The 18,044-nt window shown below is 40.7% G+C and overlaps 1 protein-coding gene across 3 annotated transcripts in view; it reads right to left on the reverse strand.

The window, feature by feature from the left end:
* LOC147026377 (CD109 antigen-like) overlaps nucleotides 1-18,044 on the reverse strand; it is a 129,361-nt gene that overhangs the window by 87,801 nt on the left and 23,516 nt on the right. For 2 of the 3 annotated variants that reach the window (XM_085881760.1, XM_085881761.1), the window contains exons 2-6: nucleotides 9,076-9,131; nucleotides 8,577-8,812; nucleotides 7,765-7,793; nucleotides 5,318-5,554; nucleotides 4,931-5,056 (exon numbers count right to left, since the gene is read on the reverse strand). In XM_085881760.1, the coding sequence (XP_085737886.1) occupies nucleotides 4,931-5,056; nucleotides 5,318-5,554; nucleotides 7,765-7,793; nucleotides 8,577-8,812; nucleotides 9,076-9,131 (684 nt within the window). Of the gene's footprint in view, nucleotides 1-4,930; nucleotides 5,057-5,317; nucleotides 5,555-7,764; nucleotides 7,794-8,576; nucleotides 8,813-9,075; nucleotides 9,132-9,937; nucleotides 9,958-18,044 lie in introns of those variants that run through there. The other variant, XM_085881758.1, reaches the window with a different exon arrangement.

The raw sequence follows: 18,044 nt of genomic DNA on the forward strand, positions 1-18,044 counted from the left end.
GCGAGTCGCCTTGCGCTTGTCTCTTTATAGGTCTCAGGAGGAGCCGATATGCAAATATGCGGATCAAAACGCGATTGGAGGCGGGGCCACGCCACCCTCTGTTCAGCCATTGGTCGGGCAAAAAGGGGCGTGAACCTCCCTTGATCCGCATATTTGCATAAACGGACTTCACATACACGCGCTTGGAGGCGGGGCCAAGCCGCCTCGCGTTCGCCCATTGGACGGAGGGGAAGTGGGCGTGAAGCATTTTGGATCCGAATTTTCCCCTCGGAAAGGCCGCCATTCGCGCTCGCGGCTCGGTGCGTTTGGCACCAATCGCCGAACGGGCCATAGACAGCCTGACGTTCAGTGTTCACAGGTGGTGCGGTTGTTGGTTTTGAAGGAGAAAGGCGAAGGTGGTGGAGGGTTTTCGGTGGTGGTTTGGTGGTTATGGTGTCGTTTGGGAATGGCGGTGAAGCGATGTTTGTGGGATGGAGTTGTGAAGGTAAAGGTAGTGGCTGTTTGCGTTGTTGGCGGCTTAATGGTTGAAAATAACAATAGAGAGAGAAAAAAATGGCTAACTCAAAGCGTCGCAGCCCAGATGAATCACACATATTCCCTCTATACAACGGGCGTGGGCTAACTACACATGGACTTACCGAGAAATCTCACCTGAGGACTCTTTATGGTGTAATGCGAATTTCCACAACCGTAACAATATATTCCTGCTTTTCCTAATTTTACCTTTATGGTCAATGGTAAGAGAAGATGATTAGCAGCAGTCTTGTTGATTAGCAAGATTGTTCCGAGCCACGGTGCAACATTTCTATGATAAAACAAAGTTTGTGAATCATAAAGTTTATTTGTACCTTATTTTTAAGGAACGATTCCCCTCCTGTTATTCTCTGTCACACTGGCAGTATCATCAAATAACCCATCTATCTTTTCCCATGCTCATGAACTGGAAGAGATTTTGTCCTTTGAACTTCTCAACCTCATCATCCACCAAGACCTCTCCTGGGCTGACCATATCACAATTTGACATCCAAAATCCTCCACAGACTTGGCATCCTCTGTTGTTCCAAGTCATTCCTTGATAAAGCAGAACTATTCACAACCTGCAAGGCCTTTATACATTGTCTTATGGACGACTGCACTCCCTGGCATTAAATCTCTGTTTGTCTGTCTCTCTTTTTTAAATTCTGTATAGTCTAAAGCTTTCAACATCATTGGCATCTCCTGCGACGATGCCAAAGCACAAGGCCTGTTCTTCTTCTTTGTTCATATGTAGCACAGGGCTGTGGGATAATATCATTGGCTGAGGGGTGTGGCTGTGCCACTGAGGCCAAGTGACCATTCATGTGCTGGATTTAAATCAGACCACTTGGTTGTATATTGGGGTGAAATAGCCGGTGTGACTGTTGTTTACTCAGACCCTGGCACCTTACACGATGTTGATGTTTTTCCATTGTGTACTTGTAATTTACACAAAAGTACACTGAAGCTTCTCAATGCCCTTATTTGCATGTAATGTATGTACATATTGTTCATGAGCTTTAGACACTAGAAAATAACAGAAAAGCTATAGATTGTGATGAACTGCCTTCTGCTGGTTCGGGCAGGATTTTTTTTATTTGTTCAAGGTGCTGGCGATAGCACGCCTATTCTTGGTGAAGGTCGCCATGGGATCTTCTACCTCTACCAACTAATGCTGGCAGATGGGACTTTAACGTCCATCTGAGGGACAGCGCACACATTGATGAATCACCCTGCCTTTGAAATAAGGTTTGTTGATCTCACATCACAGATAAGTTGGTGGCACTAATTATTTTTAACCCATATCCTTCAGTTGAGCCCCCTCTGCTCTTTAAAGGTCCCCTGACATGCAAAACTTTCTTGTTATTAATATATTAACTTGACCTTCCTCATGAACTTATCACCCATGTTTTTTTTAATAAAAAATGGGATAATTAGAGCAATATTTCGGTCATTTATTGTGCTTTTCACAACTTGCTATGCCCCGCCCCTTAAAAAAGTTGACTTCAGCAAATCGCAGCGTGACGTCACATACAGTAACTCGCACAGAGTAGATTGACTCGAGAGTCGAGATGTCGCGCGCTGTATAAAATACGTACAAATGCATTTTGCATATGTGTTTGCTATCTCTCTGATCGTCTTAATTCCTGTGATTGTTTCACGAAAGTTTTTAAGAGTTTTAGCCTTACTTTCGAAAATGCCTGCAAGATGTATCCTAGCAGGATGCTGCAATACAAACAAAGACGGTGTAAGCCTTCATGTATTCCCGAAAGATTATAATCGTCGGAGAATATGGACATCTAAAGTGAAGGTACTGCTTCCATTGGCTTGTTATTCATTAACAATTAGCCAAAATACTGTAATAAATGAAAAGGGAAAAAAATGTTTGCACAACTATGAAAGACAAATTTATCTGTCCTATTACACGGCCTCATAGCCTCGGGACTCTTACGCATTGACTTATACATTGTGTGCATGCTAATACAAGTTACTTGTCAACTCGAGATCTCTCGAGTCAAGACTAGTCCGATAAATCCGTTGTCCGTCCGACTAGGCCGATAAATCTGACGTGCTGTAGCTTTCTTTTATTATTGTCTTTTCTTCATTGTTTTCTACTGGTGCTACATGACGACAGCAGGAATGAAATAAATAAAAATGCAACAGAACGTCAGATTTATCAGACAACTCTAGACAATTGTGTCGCAAGGTGTGTTCTGCACACAAGTTTTCATCATATCCGGACAGCGAGATTGCTTCGTTTTATGCGCGGAGAGATACGGCCGATGACATGCGCCGGCCTTGTTGTGATTAATTCGCCGCGAAGAAACATGTCCGCTGCGCTGCGCTCTTCACGTCACCTCACTGAAATATGTCTGATATCGAGCAGTATGCAAGTCGAATTTACATTATTGAATTACGAATAGGATTTAGTCTAACCAGTTGTTATTGCCAAGTCTTCCTTCGATGTCCTCCCGATCATCATGAACTCCAGGAATTTCATCGCCATTTTTCTCTGCTTGTCCTGCTTCGGGCTCGAACTGGTAAGGCCGTACTTCATTTCCAGCTGCCTGAACTTCACCTCCCGCGACTATGTTATCCAACAATTCTCCATATGATTCAGACCAAAATCCTTCATTTCTCTCACACTCACTGTCGTTACCAGACAAATGAAAGTCCATGTCATCCATTATTCAAAACCAAATGTTCGATTTTTTAAAAGCAGAAATGAACGAAGCGATTGAGTCGACCAATCAAATGTGGAAACACACAGGAAGCCAATAGAATCATGTAGACCACCAACCCGAGTAACTAACGTCCAGCCTTTGTCATACTGTATGTGACGTCATGTGGGTTATGCCCCTTTCAGGAGAATTTTTAGGGGCGTTCCCGAAGAGGTTTGTTTTTCTAACTTTACATTTTACAGAATGAGTATTGTGAAAAAACATTGTCAGATCTGAAATCACGATGAAAAACTCCTTTTGGACATATATAAATGAAATTTCAGTACTTTTGCATGTCAGGAGACCTTTAAGCTCTTCAACCCTCTCCAGTTCCTCGAGGAAGCACATGTTTTTCCAGTAAGCCCCTCCTTTTTAAACGTGCAAAATCCAGGCTTTCTGCACCCCTCAACTATTTTGTTCCTGTTTTATCCCACTTGTGAACTGCCTTTTGGAGATGGTTCAATTTTACTCTTCCTTCGAGCACTTCAAGCAAGTGGTGCACCACCATGTTATCTCTTCCCCCATTCCAACCTGCAATCTTCTCTACCCCATTGACCTCATCTATCGCAAGCCTCTTTCTTGTGGGTTACTACGTTTCTTCCACTCCCCTCTCTCCTTTTGTTGTTAGCTCATTCTCTACAAGATTGAGGCTCATGAAAGGGCAAGTTGATGGAGGGTATGAATTGACAGTAGGGCAGTGGAGCAACTCTTAGATACAACACAGGAAAAGAGAGAGAGAAAGAGAGAGAAAGAGAGAGAAAGAGAGAGAAAGAGAGAGAAAGAGAGAGAAAGAGAGAGAAAGAGAGAAAAAGACAGAGAAAGAGAGAGAAAGAGAGAGAAAGAGAGAGAGAGAGAAAGAGAGAGAAAGAGAGAGAAAGAGAGAGAAAGAGAGAGAAAGAGAGAGAAAGAGAGAGAAAGAGAGAGAAAGAGAGAGAAAGAGAGAGAAAGAGAGAGAAAGAGAGAGAAAGAGAGAGAAAGAGAGAGAAAGAGAGAGAAAGAGAGAGAAAGAGAGAGAAAGAGAGAGAAAGAGAGAGAAAGAGAGAGAAAGAGAGAGAAAGAGAGAAAGAGAGGGGAGAGAGAAAGAGAGAGAAAGAGAGAGAGAGAGAGAGAGAGAGAGAGAGAGAGAGAGAGAGAGAGAGAGAGAGAGAGAGAGAGAGAAAGAGAAAGACAAGAAAACACTGCAACCTACAAAGGGATTCATTTGGGAAGGGTTAATGATGATAATAACGATTGTGGATAAGGACGGGGGAGGGAGTTGAAAGGAGAGGTGCACCACCTGCTTGAAGCTGAAAAGGGAAGAGTGGGACTGCACAGCCTCTGAAAAATGATTCCACATACGTGAAAAGCAAAGAACTAAAGAGTTGATGTTTGCAGTCAACCTGCCCTTGCTTGTTATATCCAAATGTGGGCCCACTGTCACTATGTTGTGCCAACTCACTATTCTGTGAGCATCAATTATGTGTTTAAAAAAGGGTTTTTTTAAAGTTATCCAAACATCAGCACTTTTATTGTATTCAATTCAATATGGTGGTAATAAAAGTTCAGTGATGGCCCCTGAAATAAGTCTCGATGAAGTTTTTGATATTATAATGTTTTGTACTACCAATAAGTACAAATACACAAACATATTTAAATTCCAAGGAGTACACAAACATATCTCATGAATTATTCAAGTAAGTATTCTAATAACTAACCAAATGTGTCACTTGGATTGTCCAGTCACCCAGTGGAGGCTGATCTGAAAGAATGAATTCTTTGCTGACCACTCCGATAGGGTTTGGCTCCGACAGCCACTGTTGGATCCGATTCTCACTGGAATCCTGTGCATGGCCAGACCAAGAGGTGAAATGGACTGCCAGGTTATTATTGGGACATTTTAGTCTAATTAAAGGGGATGAGATATTAAACACAAATGATAGTGCATTTTATGACTTGGGGAACTCAAAGTTGACACCTATGCTTAAAATAAAATGGCAAATAAACAAATCTTTAATCACTAGTAACAAGACAATGATAATCAGCAAATGCAAATCTCGTGTTCGAGTAGAGTTGCCAATATATTATATTAATCCATCATTTACCTGAATGATTATGTCCAGATGGCTGTGATCAGCATGCATGTTTGGCTTGATGGATATAACACGCAGTTTAACAGTGTGCCCAGGCTTGTAAGTGGCTTTGTCAGTTTGTATGAACGTCATTTGAAACTTTTTTTGGAACTGAAGTGTCGTGGTATTTTCAAAGACCAAACCACCCTCGCCCGTAAAAGCCTGGACTTGCATTTTGTAGGTGCCATCGAAATCACAATCAGAAGGAACCTGGGGATACAAGGTGAAGCAAATAAATAAATAGGGACAAAATAGTGAAGATCATTAAAGTTAACAATATCCACAATACATGATGTCCCTTTTTACAAGTGTTGTTCATAAAGAAACCTTACTGTAAGTTGGTTTCTGATAATATATTTTAACTAATGCACAGATATGAGAAATACATTGTTAGTGCATAATTGTATTCAATTCCACAAAAGTTGCAAAAGTGTGTGTGTGTGTGTGTGTGTGTGTGTGTGTGTGTGTGTGTGTGTGTGTGTGTGTGTGTGTGTGTGTGTGTGTGTGTGTGTGTGTGTGTGTGTGTGTGTGTGTGTGTACATTATTCTTTCACGGCCGAACGTAAGCACCTCGAGGCCCCAGATTCTTGGTGTAAGGACGTCAAAGTCTGGGCAAGGATTTTTAAGCTACCGCATGTTTTCTTTGGACTCCACCCCTCACAATTCCATATCCAGGCACTGCACGACATCATCACCAGGCAGTGAAGGTCTTTGGCGCCCAGCGATGATGCACACTGAAAGGGTGTACTCAGTTTTCACTCTGGTTGTTTCTTTTTTCTTGTTTCCTTTCTTGTTTGTTTGGCTGAGTGATATCTCAACCATCTTTTGACCCAGGAAGCTGAAATTTGGGCACAATAGTGAACAAGTGCTTTGGAAAACCACTATTTTTATTCTTTGATTAATAAATTAATCGATCGGTTATTTAATTTTTCAATTAATTTTCAAAATGTTAGATTCAGATGAAAGTGGTAGTTTAGGTATGCCATGAGCCAATTGATTAAGAAATTAATTATTTTACTCTTATTGAACACCGCTCTCTCCCAATTCTGTATCCGTGTGCTGCAAGGCGGCATTGCCCAGGCACCAATGGTGCCCCGGCAATGTCATGCGCTGGAGGAGATGTTATTTATTTATTTATTTGGCATGGGGTGTTGTACTTGAATGTCACTCTACTTGTTATTTTTTCATGCATGCTCTAGGCTTGTGGAAGAGCGATGACAGAGAACAAATCAGGACACAACATAACAAAGGGACCAGCAGGAAAAAGGGGAAAACACCAACACTTGGCCTTGGCATCGTTTTGAGGCCACCAAAGGTTCTGAAAAAAGTTCTGTGTAGATCTGAGTCATGGCTATAACCTCCCCCTGCCCCTTCACAAAAGCCTGCATGGAAATAAACTACGTAGGGGTTAGGTTAGGGCACATAGGGGTAAGGAATATACATATCCTATATAAAAATATAGGAATACATATAGAAAGGAACATATATATGTATGTATGTAAACATATATATATATATATATATATATATATATATATATATATATATACATATATATATATATACATATATATATATATATATATATACATATATATATATATATATATATATATATATATATATATATATATATATATATATATATATATATATATATATATATATATATATATATATATATATATATATATATATATATATATATATATATATATATATATATATATATATATATATATATATATACATATACATACTGTACATATATATATATATATATATATATATATATATATATATATATACATATACATACTGTACATATATATATATATATATATATATATATATATATATATATACACATATACATACTGTACACATATATATATATATATATATATATATACATACTGTACATATATATATATATACACACATATATATTTATATACATACAAGAAAAATTAGGTGTGTATTTGTTTTTGGATTGATGAGACTGGTTAACTCAATTTCAGCATTCTGGGATGACTGAGAGCCTTTTATACGACTATCAATTCTCAGTGGGTTCCTCTCCTTTGACACACTCAAAGTGTCTCAGAGTTCGTCTCTGGAAGGCTTGGGCAAATGGCTGTGTAAGACAGGAACTTCGAATTTGTTTTTGGTGCCAACGACAAATCCCAAAGCACTTTACAAAATACCATGGGATGTTTAATGTTCAGCAGCAAATGCTGTGAAACCCGTTATACCAGATTCTCAAATTAATGTCCCACCCTCAGGACAGTTCATACGCTGCACACTCATTACCAACGTGAAGACAAGTGATCTATAAGTATATGCTTTTTTATATTTTTATCTCATTTCTATTCAACAACCATCCGGATGATAGCATCGCAACATAAAGGTAAACATACATACCGGTGGCAAAGTCACAGTCGTAGCCTCACCTGTTGGAAGGTTTGAAAAACAAAATCAGTAATTATTATTGAATTGGAAAGTAGGGAGTTGAAACATAAGATAGTAAGTTATCCAACTACAACAGAAAATGCAGCTTTCACAACATGTGCAACTGTCCTTGAATGGCTCGTCTGCATATTACATCGGCCATGTGATAGGTGGTAGGGAAGGGTTTATTGATTAACACATATTGGAGGACAGGGAGGGAATAATTAAAAGATATTAAAGCAAGGGTAGGGAAGAAGATAAATCGTTATGAAAGGGTTGGTTGTATCTGAGTATGTTTGCTCGTGATGTGGGGGTTCCAGGTTCAAATTCTGTATTTTGCTCCAATGAAGGGTATATCCTGAAATGTCATCTTGTGATCATTTATGGTGGATAACTCAAAGGATCCTATGATTTTATTCAAGTTCTGTCTATTGTCTTTGTCATCTCTAATAGTCCAGGGATGTCTCCAAATGTCTCTACCCTGTATATACTGTAATGTGTTCAAGCTCCCCAATGAGCCTTTATCATGGTTAATATATGAATAAATATTAAAAGGGTAGGCTCATTGGGGATATAAAAGAAGGATGATCTCGTGAATAATTGGCAGGGGAATTTGTCAGACATATTGCGTCAGAAAGTGACATTAATTTGTTTAGTATTTATCCTTAATACCATACTAAATGTATTGTTTCTAAAATGTATGGTATCCCCGTCCAAGGGATTGTTTTGTTTTAACTTTGTTGTAGTTGTAGTGGTAAGAAATTGTACTCTGTGGCAGTACCTACCAACAGCTGCTTCAACACTGTGGACAAACAACGAACGATCATTTCTGCTGAGGTTGAACTTGAGAGTGATGGGAAGTCCCTCGTCCTCTCCATATAGAGAAACACCAGCAGACAGTACTTTGTTTGGCCGCAAGGGTTGTGGTATCGTGATAAGGTAGTTAACGATCACCGGTGAAGGTGGCAATAGTGAAGGTGGCAATAGTGGTGTTGGCTCGCTTGTTGTTGCAACACCTTGCCTGTGAAGCACCAGGGTGGCAGTTTATCGTTAAATGAGGAATCAAAACCAAAGTCAACAACTCAAAGGCTGGTTTCCTACCTCTGAGCTATCCTGTGAGCACGCACAACAGGTAACCAATGAAAAAAGAAAGAGCAACTCTTATCCGAGCACATGTATTAGTGTGACAATTTCTAATAATTTCTAAAGCAACAGATTTACTTGGCATTTGTTCAGCTCAACGAGAAACCCCTTGTCAGCATGAACTGCCAGCATGGGGATTACCTTGCGGAGGTGAGAGCAATTCCTAGCAAAGTGATCACAACTGGAAAACACATCATCTGAAAAGCAAGGAAGGGAAATAAAAATTAAAAAGACTCTTGCTCAGCTAAATGTTACAAACGAGTTCTATGAAATTACGATTTGAAAAACAAGTAGTTATTATTTTAATCTGGTTCATTTACAGTCAATACAATGTGGTTTGCAACCTTTAAGAAAATGAGCATAAGTGTAAAGTCTTGCATTAATATTAATTAGTGCATGTTCCTTCACAGAGAAGTTCAACTTAGGAGGAAGCCATGAGGTCCATCAAAGCCTGTGCTATGGTTGCACACCCGTCGTGCTCTATCCTTTTTAAAATGCGGTACATCAAGGAAGCAGCATGTACCATTTGTTAGCATTTGTGTGACTCGGACAGGGTCCCAAACCATCGACCTCACGTGCCCAGAGCGGATGCAACCAAGTCTGGTTTTGGTATTTTGAATCAGTTGCCAAAGCGTATCGGACTCGTAAAGAGGAAGAAACACAGACAGGAAGATAAATGGCAGGTGGAAATGTGGAAAGACCTGCAGGAATCTACAGTACTGGAGTCGACAAACAAATCACGAAGATGCAAACACACAAACACATATATATATATATATATATATATATATATATATATATATATATATATATATATATATATATATATATATATATATATATATATATATATATATATATATATGGAAACACCTGTAGGCAAGGATTAACATGGACGTCTTGGGGTGTGACAGGGTGGTCACATGGTTTCTGAAGATGTTGGAATTTCCACCACTTGACTAAACAGGTTTGCAGATATAAATTGTCAGACAAATATACTTACAAGCCGGTAGGCGGTGATGGGTCGCCGAGCATGGAAACTATAAGATATAGAGCAAAATGGATGTCATATAGCGGATAGGGAATCATCTTAAGATTATGCATATCAAATGTCATCCAGTTCCATCTACTGATAACTACTCGGTATCCATTTGAATGAAAAGTACCGAAAATGCGGTTTGAAATCTGAAATCCCCAAAGTTCGAGGGGGTCCTGTGGGTGAACAAAGATCTAAATCGAAAATCTGGCTCGATTGTTTGTGCACAATGTATTCCAGATGATTACTGTGAATTTTCATGACCATCCGACCATAACCCTAGGAGTAGCATTTGGCGCGAAGGCACCTCCAGCTCTCGCATATTATCGATTTTTGCACTAATTGACCTTTGACCCCTGACCTAAGCGAAATCTGTCAAGATGTGCTGATGCAAAGTTGTAGTACTCATTGAGTACCATGAACCTGCAAAGTTTCCTTCGTATCGATGCAATCACCTGGCCGCTAGGGGGTCTTCAATTTTCACCAATTTTCGTGCATACCCCAATTGTAGGGGGCGCTGCGGGTAAAGTATTCCATATATCACAAAAACCGGAATATATTTGATAGAGCATCACCTGTAGATCATTCGTGCCAAATTTCATAACCCTACATGGGATAATGGCTTTCGGAATTGATTTTGCGTGAACGGTACCGATTTTGAAGGTTTTTCGGTTGTTGCTAGGGAACCAAAGCGTCCCTAGCAACCATTACAATTTCCAAAGCACGAGGTCAAAAAATGTACCTACAACCCGAGTTTGGTCAAAATCCGCCCTCGTTTACTACCAATTATGCTGATGACAAACGAACAAACATCCAAACAAACAGACAGAATTACTGACAATAAGGGTCACCTATTTCGGTGACCCAACTGTTCGTTACTGCTTCCAAGACCTGATGCAAACGATTTATTTTGATGTAACACTTGCAACGTGACCAAGTGAAGAATATCCCCGAGTGAGTGCTCAAACTGGATTTACTTCATCAACTATCTACTGAACCCCACAAACATTTCGTTTGTTTATGAGATTATAATGAACTTAATTGGTCGAAATCCCAAAGGTAGAACAGTACTCAATCTGATGGCTAAAGGTGTTGGTTTCAACAACCTTTGATCATATTAAATCGATTAATTATTGATATCAATCGAAGTATACCGTCCTCGTTTGGAGCTCGCAAGTTCATTAAAAAACTATATTCTGAAACATATAAACTGATGCACATCTTCACTTCCAACCAAGGACTTCTTATAAGGTGAAGAGGAAGTACAAATGAGAAAAAGGAGGGAGGGTTACAAAGGTCGAGGGTTAAACTGAATATGATGCGACGTCCACACTTTGATGATACACTATCTTATCGGAAGTAAATCAATAAAAGTTTGTGACCTCTCTTGTTCAACTCCTCCCTCCCCCCCTAATATTTTCCATTATACTCCCTTTTACTTTCCCTATTGTTAATCCCATCTCTTCCAACCTCATTCTCTTTTCTCCCACCTCCTCCACCATCCCCTTTCATGCTGAACCTATCTTTTCTTCCTTTACTCAAAAAAAATTGTCAAATAACCACCTACACCCACCCCTCCAGTTCTTGCATCAGTAATATTTTGATCAACACTATGCCAGCAGGAGTTGTAATTGTGTTGCTGATCCATAATTAGGAGGGAATGGCCAGCTTCCTGGCTGCTTTGTACTGGCTTTTGGCCTCTAAATATCCCAAAGTATATTTTGTAAAAGATAGAGCCAGGTTGCTTTTAGGGGCGTTAGGCTCGGTCTCTTGTTGGGCGATTAGATCAGGTCTTTTATAGGGGGATTGGGCTATGTCTCTTATGGAGAGATTAGGTCAGGTCTCTTGGAGGGGAATTGGGCTGGGCCACTTATAGGGGGATTAAGTTAGGTCTCTTATAAGGGGATTGAGCTAGGCCACTTATAGGGTGATTGAGTGTCTCTTATAGAGGGATTGGGCTGGGCCAGTTATAAGGGGATTGGGTCAGGTCTCTTGTACAGGGATTGGGCCAAGTTGCTCATTGGGTGATTGGGCTAGATCTCTCACAGGGTAATTGGGTCAGGTGTCTCATATGGTAATTGGGCTACATCTCTTACAGGGGGATTGCACCAGGTCTCTTGGCGGGGTGACCGCAAAGCTCATGAGGAATCTTTAAAATAAAATGATAATAATTATTGTACTTGATAAATACAAACATTGAACAAACTTCGATTTTAAAAGCTTATAAATTATAATCTACTTGTATCCAAAATAATAAATTATCAAAATTACTTTGAGGAGTAATCTATCCTAAACTTCCCATTGCTGATTCTGTCGTCCCTTATAACCTGGCCAAGGACAGCTCTTTTTATCATTTTATCATTCCTGCAGTGATGCAACCGGTCTGTTGTTCTGCATGGTCCACCTTTAGGTGGTTGCTCAACTGTCAACCTGAGAAATATTGTCTCACAGTCTGTCTCTGTGATGGTGGAACCTGGACAGAAATCACATTCTGGACAAAACATTTAGCTCAATCACAAGGACATTAGGAGAAAATTGATAATGCATATCATATGTGGGATTTAAACCTGGGCTCCATGCAGCATGATCCTGAAATTCAGATGGAAACACGAACAGGCCAATCCTGCACTTTGCAAATACTACACCTGAAATGCAGACCCAGTGGAAAAACTATGTTATCAGCTGCATGTACACTAACCCAATGCCAACAAATGTTATTTGTCAATCGCATTCATTTAGCTTTGAAGTTTAATCATTCATGGGAAGACAAACCATACTTGCTGTGGGTTGCTAAAACGCAATGGGGTAGTCGAAACAAAATGCAACCATGAGTATAAATGCTTTTAACATTTAAAGGCTACTTTAGAAGACTCCTGGAAAGGTCTTAAGCCTACAGAATATTTTCCAGGAAAATTAGGTACCTTTGGTAAAAGAGCAGTCGTTTCATCCCACTGTGCTGATGTCGACGTTTAGGGGAACATAATTAGCCATATAGAATCTAAATGCATGCATCTGGCCCAAATAGCAGAATAGGATCCGACTAAACATGCTACGTGTTGAAAGGTCAGCGGTGGGACACTGCATTGGCGGGGTTGCCAAGATATCCTAAAGGTATGCACACTCGCCTCCAAGCTGTTCAGCCTGGGTTTGAATCCAGACTAAGCTATAAACTGTCATCATGGTGTTTTGCAGGCAGGTTGATTCAACAATGGGTGAGTCATCCTTCAGATGGATGTTGAGCTGGATATTCCATCTGGAGCTTAAGTTTGTGGATGTTAAAGATCCCACGGTGTTCTTTTTTGCAAAGAGGAGGCGAGTCATCACTGGGACCCTGAATAAATTATAAATTCTTACTCGAAGTCCAACCCACTGGGGACACTGCATCTGTGGCACATCTGCACCCCAGGAAATGATGAGACTCACAGCCATGTGCTGGATACAAAAAGAAGGATAAGATAGTGTGATCCACCTAATAGTTCATGGATGGTGAGACTCCAACTAAACACATATGCAAAACACATTTACATACTTCCCACACCCTGAACCATCCATTGGGACTATACCCTGTGCAGAGCATTGGTGGTGCCGAAGCAGTCTCCTTGGCTATTGGGCAAAAATCCTGGATGGGTCACCACTCCGACACAGGATACGAGCAAGCTGGTATCCTGTCCCAACTTCCACCCCTCCCCCTACTCATTTTGCCAACCTCAGAAGGAAGACAGGCAGAGTCAACCCACCTGGTATCAATTCAACATCCAAGTGAGATTTGAATTCAGGATCCTGGGATCCCAAGCCCACCATCTAACCATTAAGCCAATACCAGGCATACTGGAAAACATGAGGACAGGAATACTGCACTGTAAATGGTGGAGATTTGTAATACCCTCCCCCACCTGGAGGTGGTGCCACATGATACACCTTTACATTGAGAACATGCATCTATCATTTTGTTGAATTGCTGAGCCACTTGGTGAGTGCTCGACAATATTCGCACTGTCACTGAATACTGCATCAATCGACTTGAACAAAGTTCAGGGGCCACTCACGTGCGCTGGCCACGTGCTGTTCTGCGGTGCAACAGGCAGTAGTTGGGTTGCTGAAAATGTGAAATTTTATTTTCCACGATGTTTCCCTTATTTGTTCGTTCTTCCATATACGACCCGTCACTTCGGCATTGATAAATACAAATAAAAATTAAACGTTTTGTTTTTTAAAGTTTCTTCAACCGTTTTGTGGGATTGCTTGGTGAAGGCCCCTTGGCACACCTTCAAGTTTCAATGGTGATACTGCAGTTCTATACCAGAGGTAGGAAGGCAAAATAAATAATATGATCAAAATGAGTAAAAAATGTTTTCAGTCATGAATTAATGAATCGCCACATCGCGGCAGGAAAGCCGAGAGCTACGCATGCTCGCTGTGTGGAGCTGGATTTGAATCTCGACCAAGCTATAAACTGTCATCCTGGTGTTTCACAGGCAGGATGATTCATCAATGTGTGTTCCGTCACTCGTATAGACGATAAACTGGGCGTCGCATCTCCCGAAATTCTTCACCCCTATCCCTCCCTCACCTCTGTCCTCAACTCATCCCTCTGCCTCTCTCAACCCTATTCCCCCCTCCCCCCTTTCCTCTTCCCTTCCTCTCTCCCTCTCTCCACCCCTCTATCTCACTCTCTATTACACCCCTCCCCCTACTCACCCAACCTTCCCCCTGTGTTTAAGGGAAATGTAGAATGTATGAATCAGATTTGGAGTGAGCCACCGGTAGGATGAAAAGGTCGCTGCATGTACGAGTATGTATGCATGCAGACAGACCTTTACCAGGAAGATAGCTTGGGTTTAAAATGCTCCAGTGCAAGGTCTCAAAGTGTGTGTGTGTGTGTGTGTGTGTGTGTGTGTGTGTGTGTGTGTGTGCGTGTGTGCGTGTGTGCGTGTGTGCGTGTGTGTGTGCGCGCGCGTGCGCGCTCTTCTCCATAACCATGAAACCTATTAGCCTGAAATTTTGCCTGCATACTAAGGAAACTCTGAGGGAGTGCGAGAATGAAAATTGTATGTTTTCGGTTAATTTAAACACCCCTTTTGAAGATAATTAACAGCCTTATTTAATTGTCCTTTATCATGACGTCATCCTTGGTCAGCCCTGTCAGCTTGCTGGGGTCTTAATTCGCCATTCTGTTCGGCCTATTCAAACATGCCTTGACTTGGAACAGGCGACAACAATTTCTTGATGGTAGTGTTTTTTTTTTTTTTTTTTTTAACTTTCCTCACTCATATCATCAAATTCCTGATCATCATACCTACGAATCGCTGGATACACTGCAATGCTTTTAAATGCCTGGAGACAGCAGCGTTGGTGGCTTTATTTCATTTCCGCACATGCCATAATCTCTCTAATCTCTTAAACTGACCTGAATCACAAAATTTAAGCTCCAGAATTGAACTTAACAGCAGTTCCGACTGCTAATATATATATATATATATATATATATATATATATATATATATATATATATATATATATATATATATATATATACATATATATATATATATATATATATACATATATATATATATATATACATATAAATATATATATATATATACATATATATATACATACATATATATATATATATATACATATATACATATATATATATATATATATACATATATATGTGTTTTTTTTGGAAACATAGTTGAGGCTCATGTAGGAGCTAGTAAGTCTACACTGAATGGATCAGGATGCAACAGGACAAAAGGAACAGCAGAAAGAGGGGGAAACACCAACAGCAGGGCTGAAGGCCAAGACAGAGGGAGGAGGACAAACAATGGGTGTGGGGAGAAATGGGGGGCAAGAGAAGATGTAAGGGTTGGACAAGATGGATACAGAAGGAAACTCTTAGGAGGGAAAACTGGAAATTTGGAAGAAGGAGGATTGGGGTGGGAGTTAATGAGAGTAGAAATATCATGGTTTTGGGTTTGAGATTACCTGAGATGATGGTGAACAGCTGTCTTGAAGACATGGAGGGAAGGATGAGAATGAAGAAGATGTGGAAGTTGATTCCACAGGCAGGAAAAAAACAAAAGAGAGGAGCAAATGAGTGGAGGTGAGCATTGATCATGGATTTCGGTAGTTTCACCAGAAGGAGGTTCATGGTCGAGCATGTGTGTACTGCATAAATCTGGGGGGAGGGGGACAAAGCATGGAAAGAGCAGAGGGTGGAAGACCAGAAAGGAGGCAGTAGAAGGCAGAGAGACCACCAACCTTTCTGCGTTGGTGAAGTGATCGGCCCAAAGACTCAGCTTCATCACGGGAAATTCCAATAATCTTGACGGCCTTCGTTTACATTGCATCAAGCTGAGCAAGATGTGAGGCATGGTAGCCAGCCCAGAGGGAGAGCAGTACTCCATCAAACTGTGGATGAAAGCCTTGTCGGTGGATAGGAGTTCAGGTTTGTCAAGGAAGGACTTTGTATGACAGAGGATGCCCAGTCGGTGGCTGGCTTTGATGGCCAACGTGGAAATGTGGCTTGCCCATGAAAGATCATGGCTGATAGTGAGATGCAGAAGTTTGAATGACTGAACATCCTGAAGGGGATTGTTAAAAAAAAGTAGATAGGAAGGTTTACCAAATGGTCCTTTTGGAGAGCAATAGTGAGAGTGTGAGGTTTGTCAGGATTGAAAGACATATTCCAAGTGTTTAACTGGCTTGTGATATTTTTCAAAGTCTTGAGAGGGAATAAGTTACAGCCTGCCTGTCTGGAGGATGAGGGATGTCATGGTCGAGAGTGGAGTCATCAGCAAATAGATAAAGGGGATTTTCCAGAGTCAAAGAGATCATTCAAAAAGATCAGGAAAAGGACTGTGCCCAGAATTCTGCCTTGGGGAACTCCAGCCTTCACAGGGCGAGGAGATGGAAGGATTCCATTGAGAGCCACACGTTGACTATGAGACTAGAGGAAGTCAGTAACCCATGTGTGGAGTTGGCCTTGGATGCTACAGGCAAGGCAGAGAGTTTGGAGAGCAAGGTGGAATCCCAGACTGTATCAAAAGCACAATATGTGTCGAGAAAGACACCCCTGATCTCATGTTTAACATTGAGAACTTCCATCCATTGTTAGGTGAAAAGAAGCAGCATGTCCAAGGTGGAGTGACCTGCTCTGAAACGAAATTGGTGATCTGAGATGAGGTTGTTGGAGAAAAAGCAGTATTTCATATCAACTGTGATGATGGATTCCATGACCTTTCTGATTGGAAGTAAGATGATCGGTCTGTAGTTAAGGGGATCAGTTTTTGTACCTTGTTTATGTAATGCAGTGATGTTGGTGGATTTTCAAGAAAATGGAAGATGACCCCCATGCAAATGAGAGGTGAAAAGGTCAGAAAGAGGAAGTGTAAGTGCAGCAGAGCAGGTTTTCAGGACACTTGAGCTGATGCCATACGTTCCAGGAGTAGAGTCAGAGTTCAGTGTTCAAATAATCTTCTCTACCTTCTCAGGTGCAAAATAGACAGATTTTGGGAGCAGTTGGGTATGACTGGGAAGGGTGGGTACAGAGAAGAAGGGGTTGGGGATACAAAATTTAGAAGCATACAGAGTGGATTCAGCTGTGGTACCATTTGAAGAGAGGGAAGGGATGGAAGGGAAGCAAATACCATAGACAGACTTAACAAGGTGCCACCAGGTTTTGGAGGAGGGAGACAATTTTGAAAATTATTATGTATGCATGAGCCAAATTATAATCATTTCCAAAATTAGAAGAGGTCTCACGAGCAACCGGATTACGTGATATTTCACTGCCAATACCATAGGACATCAAATACCAAAACATTGAATAAATAGCATGTTATGTCCCTTTTATTCCCTTTAGAGTCCTTTGATGCTTTTTAGTTCAACAATTCAGACTCATTACATCCTTATCCCCAACTACTATTGAATGTGGGAGATGTTGCTGACCTTTAGACCCTTTAGATCCCATTGACCTTTACACCCCTTTGACCTGCTAGACACGCACAACACAAACATGTGTGGAGCTTTCTTGCAATATACAGACTATACTTTTTACAGCAAG

The sequence above is a fragment of the Eptatretus burgeri genome, chromosome 5 (genome assembly GCF_056783735.1).
Source record: "Eptatretus burgeri isolate ZD-2024b chromosome 5, Ebu_testis_v1, whole genome shotgun sequence".
Classification (NCBI taxonomy): Eukaryota; Metazoa; Chordata; class Myxini; order Myxiniformes; family Myxinidae; genus Eptatretus; species Eptatretus burgeri.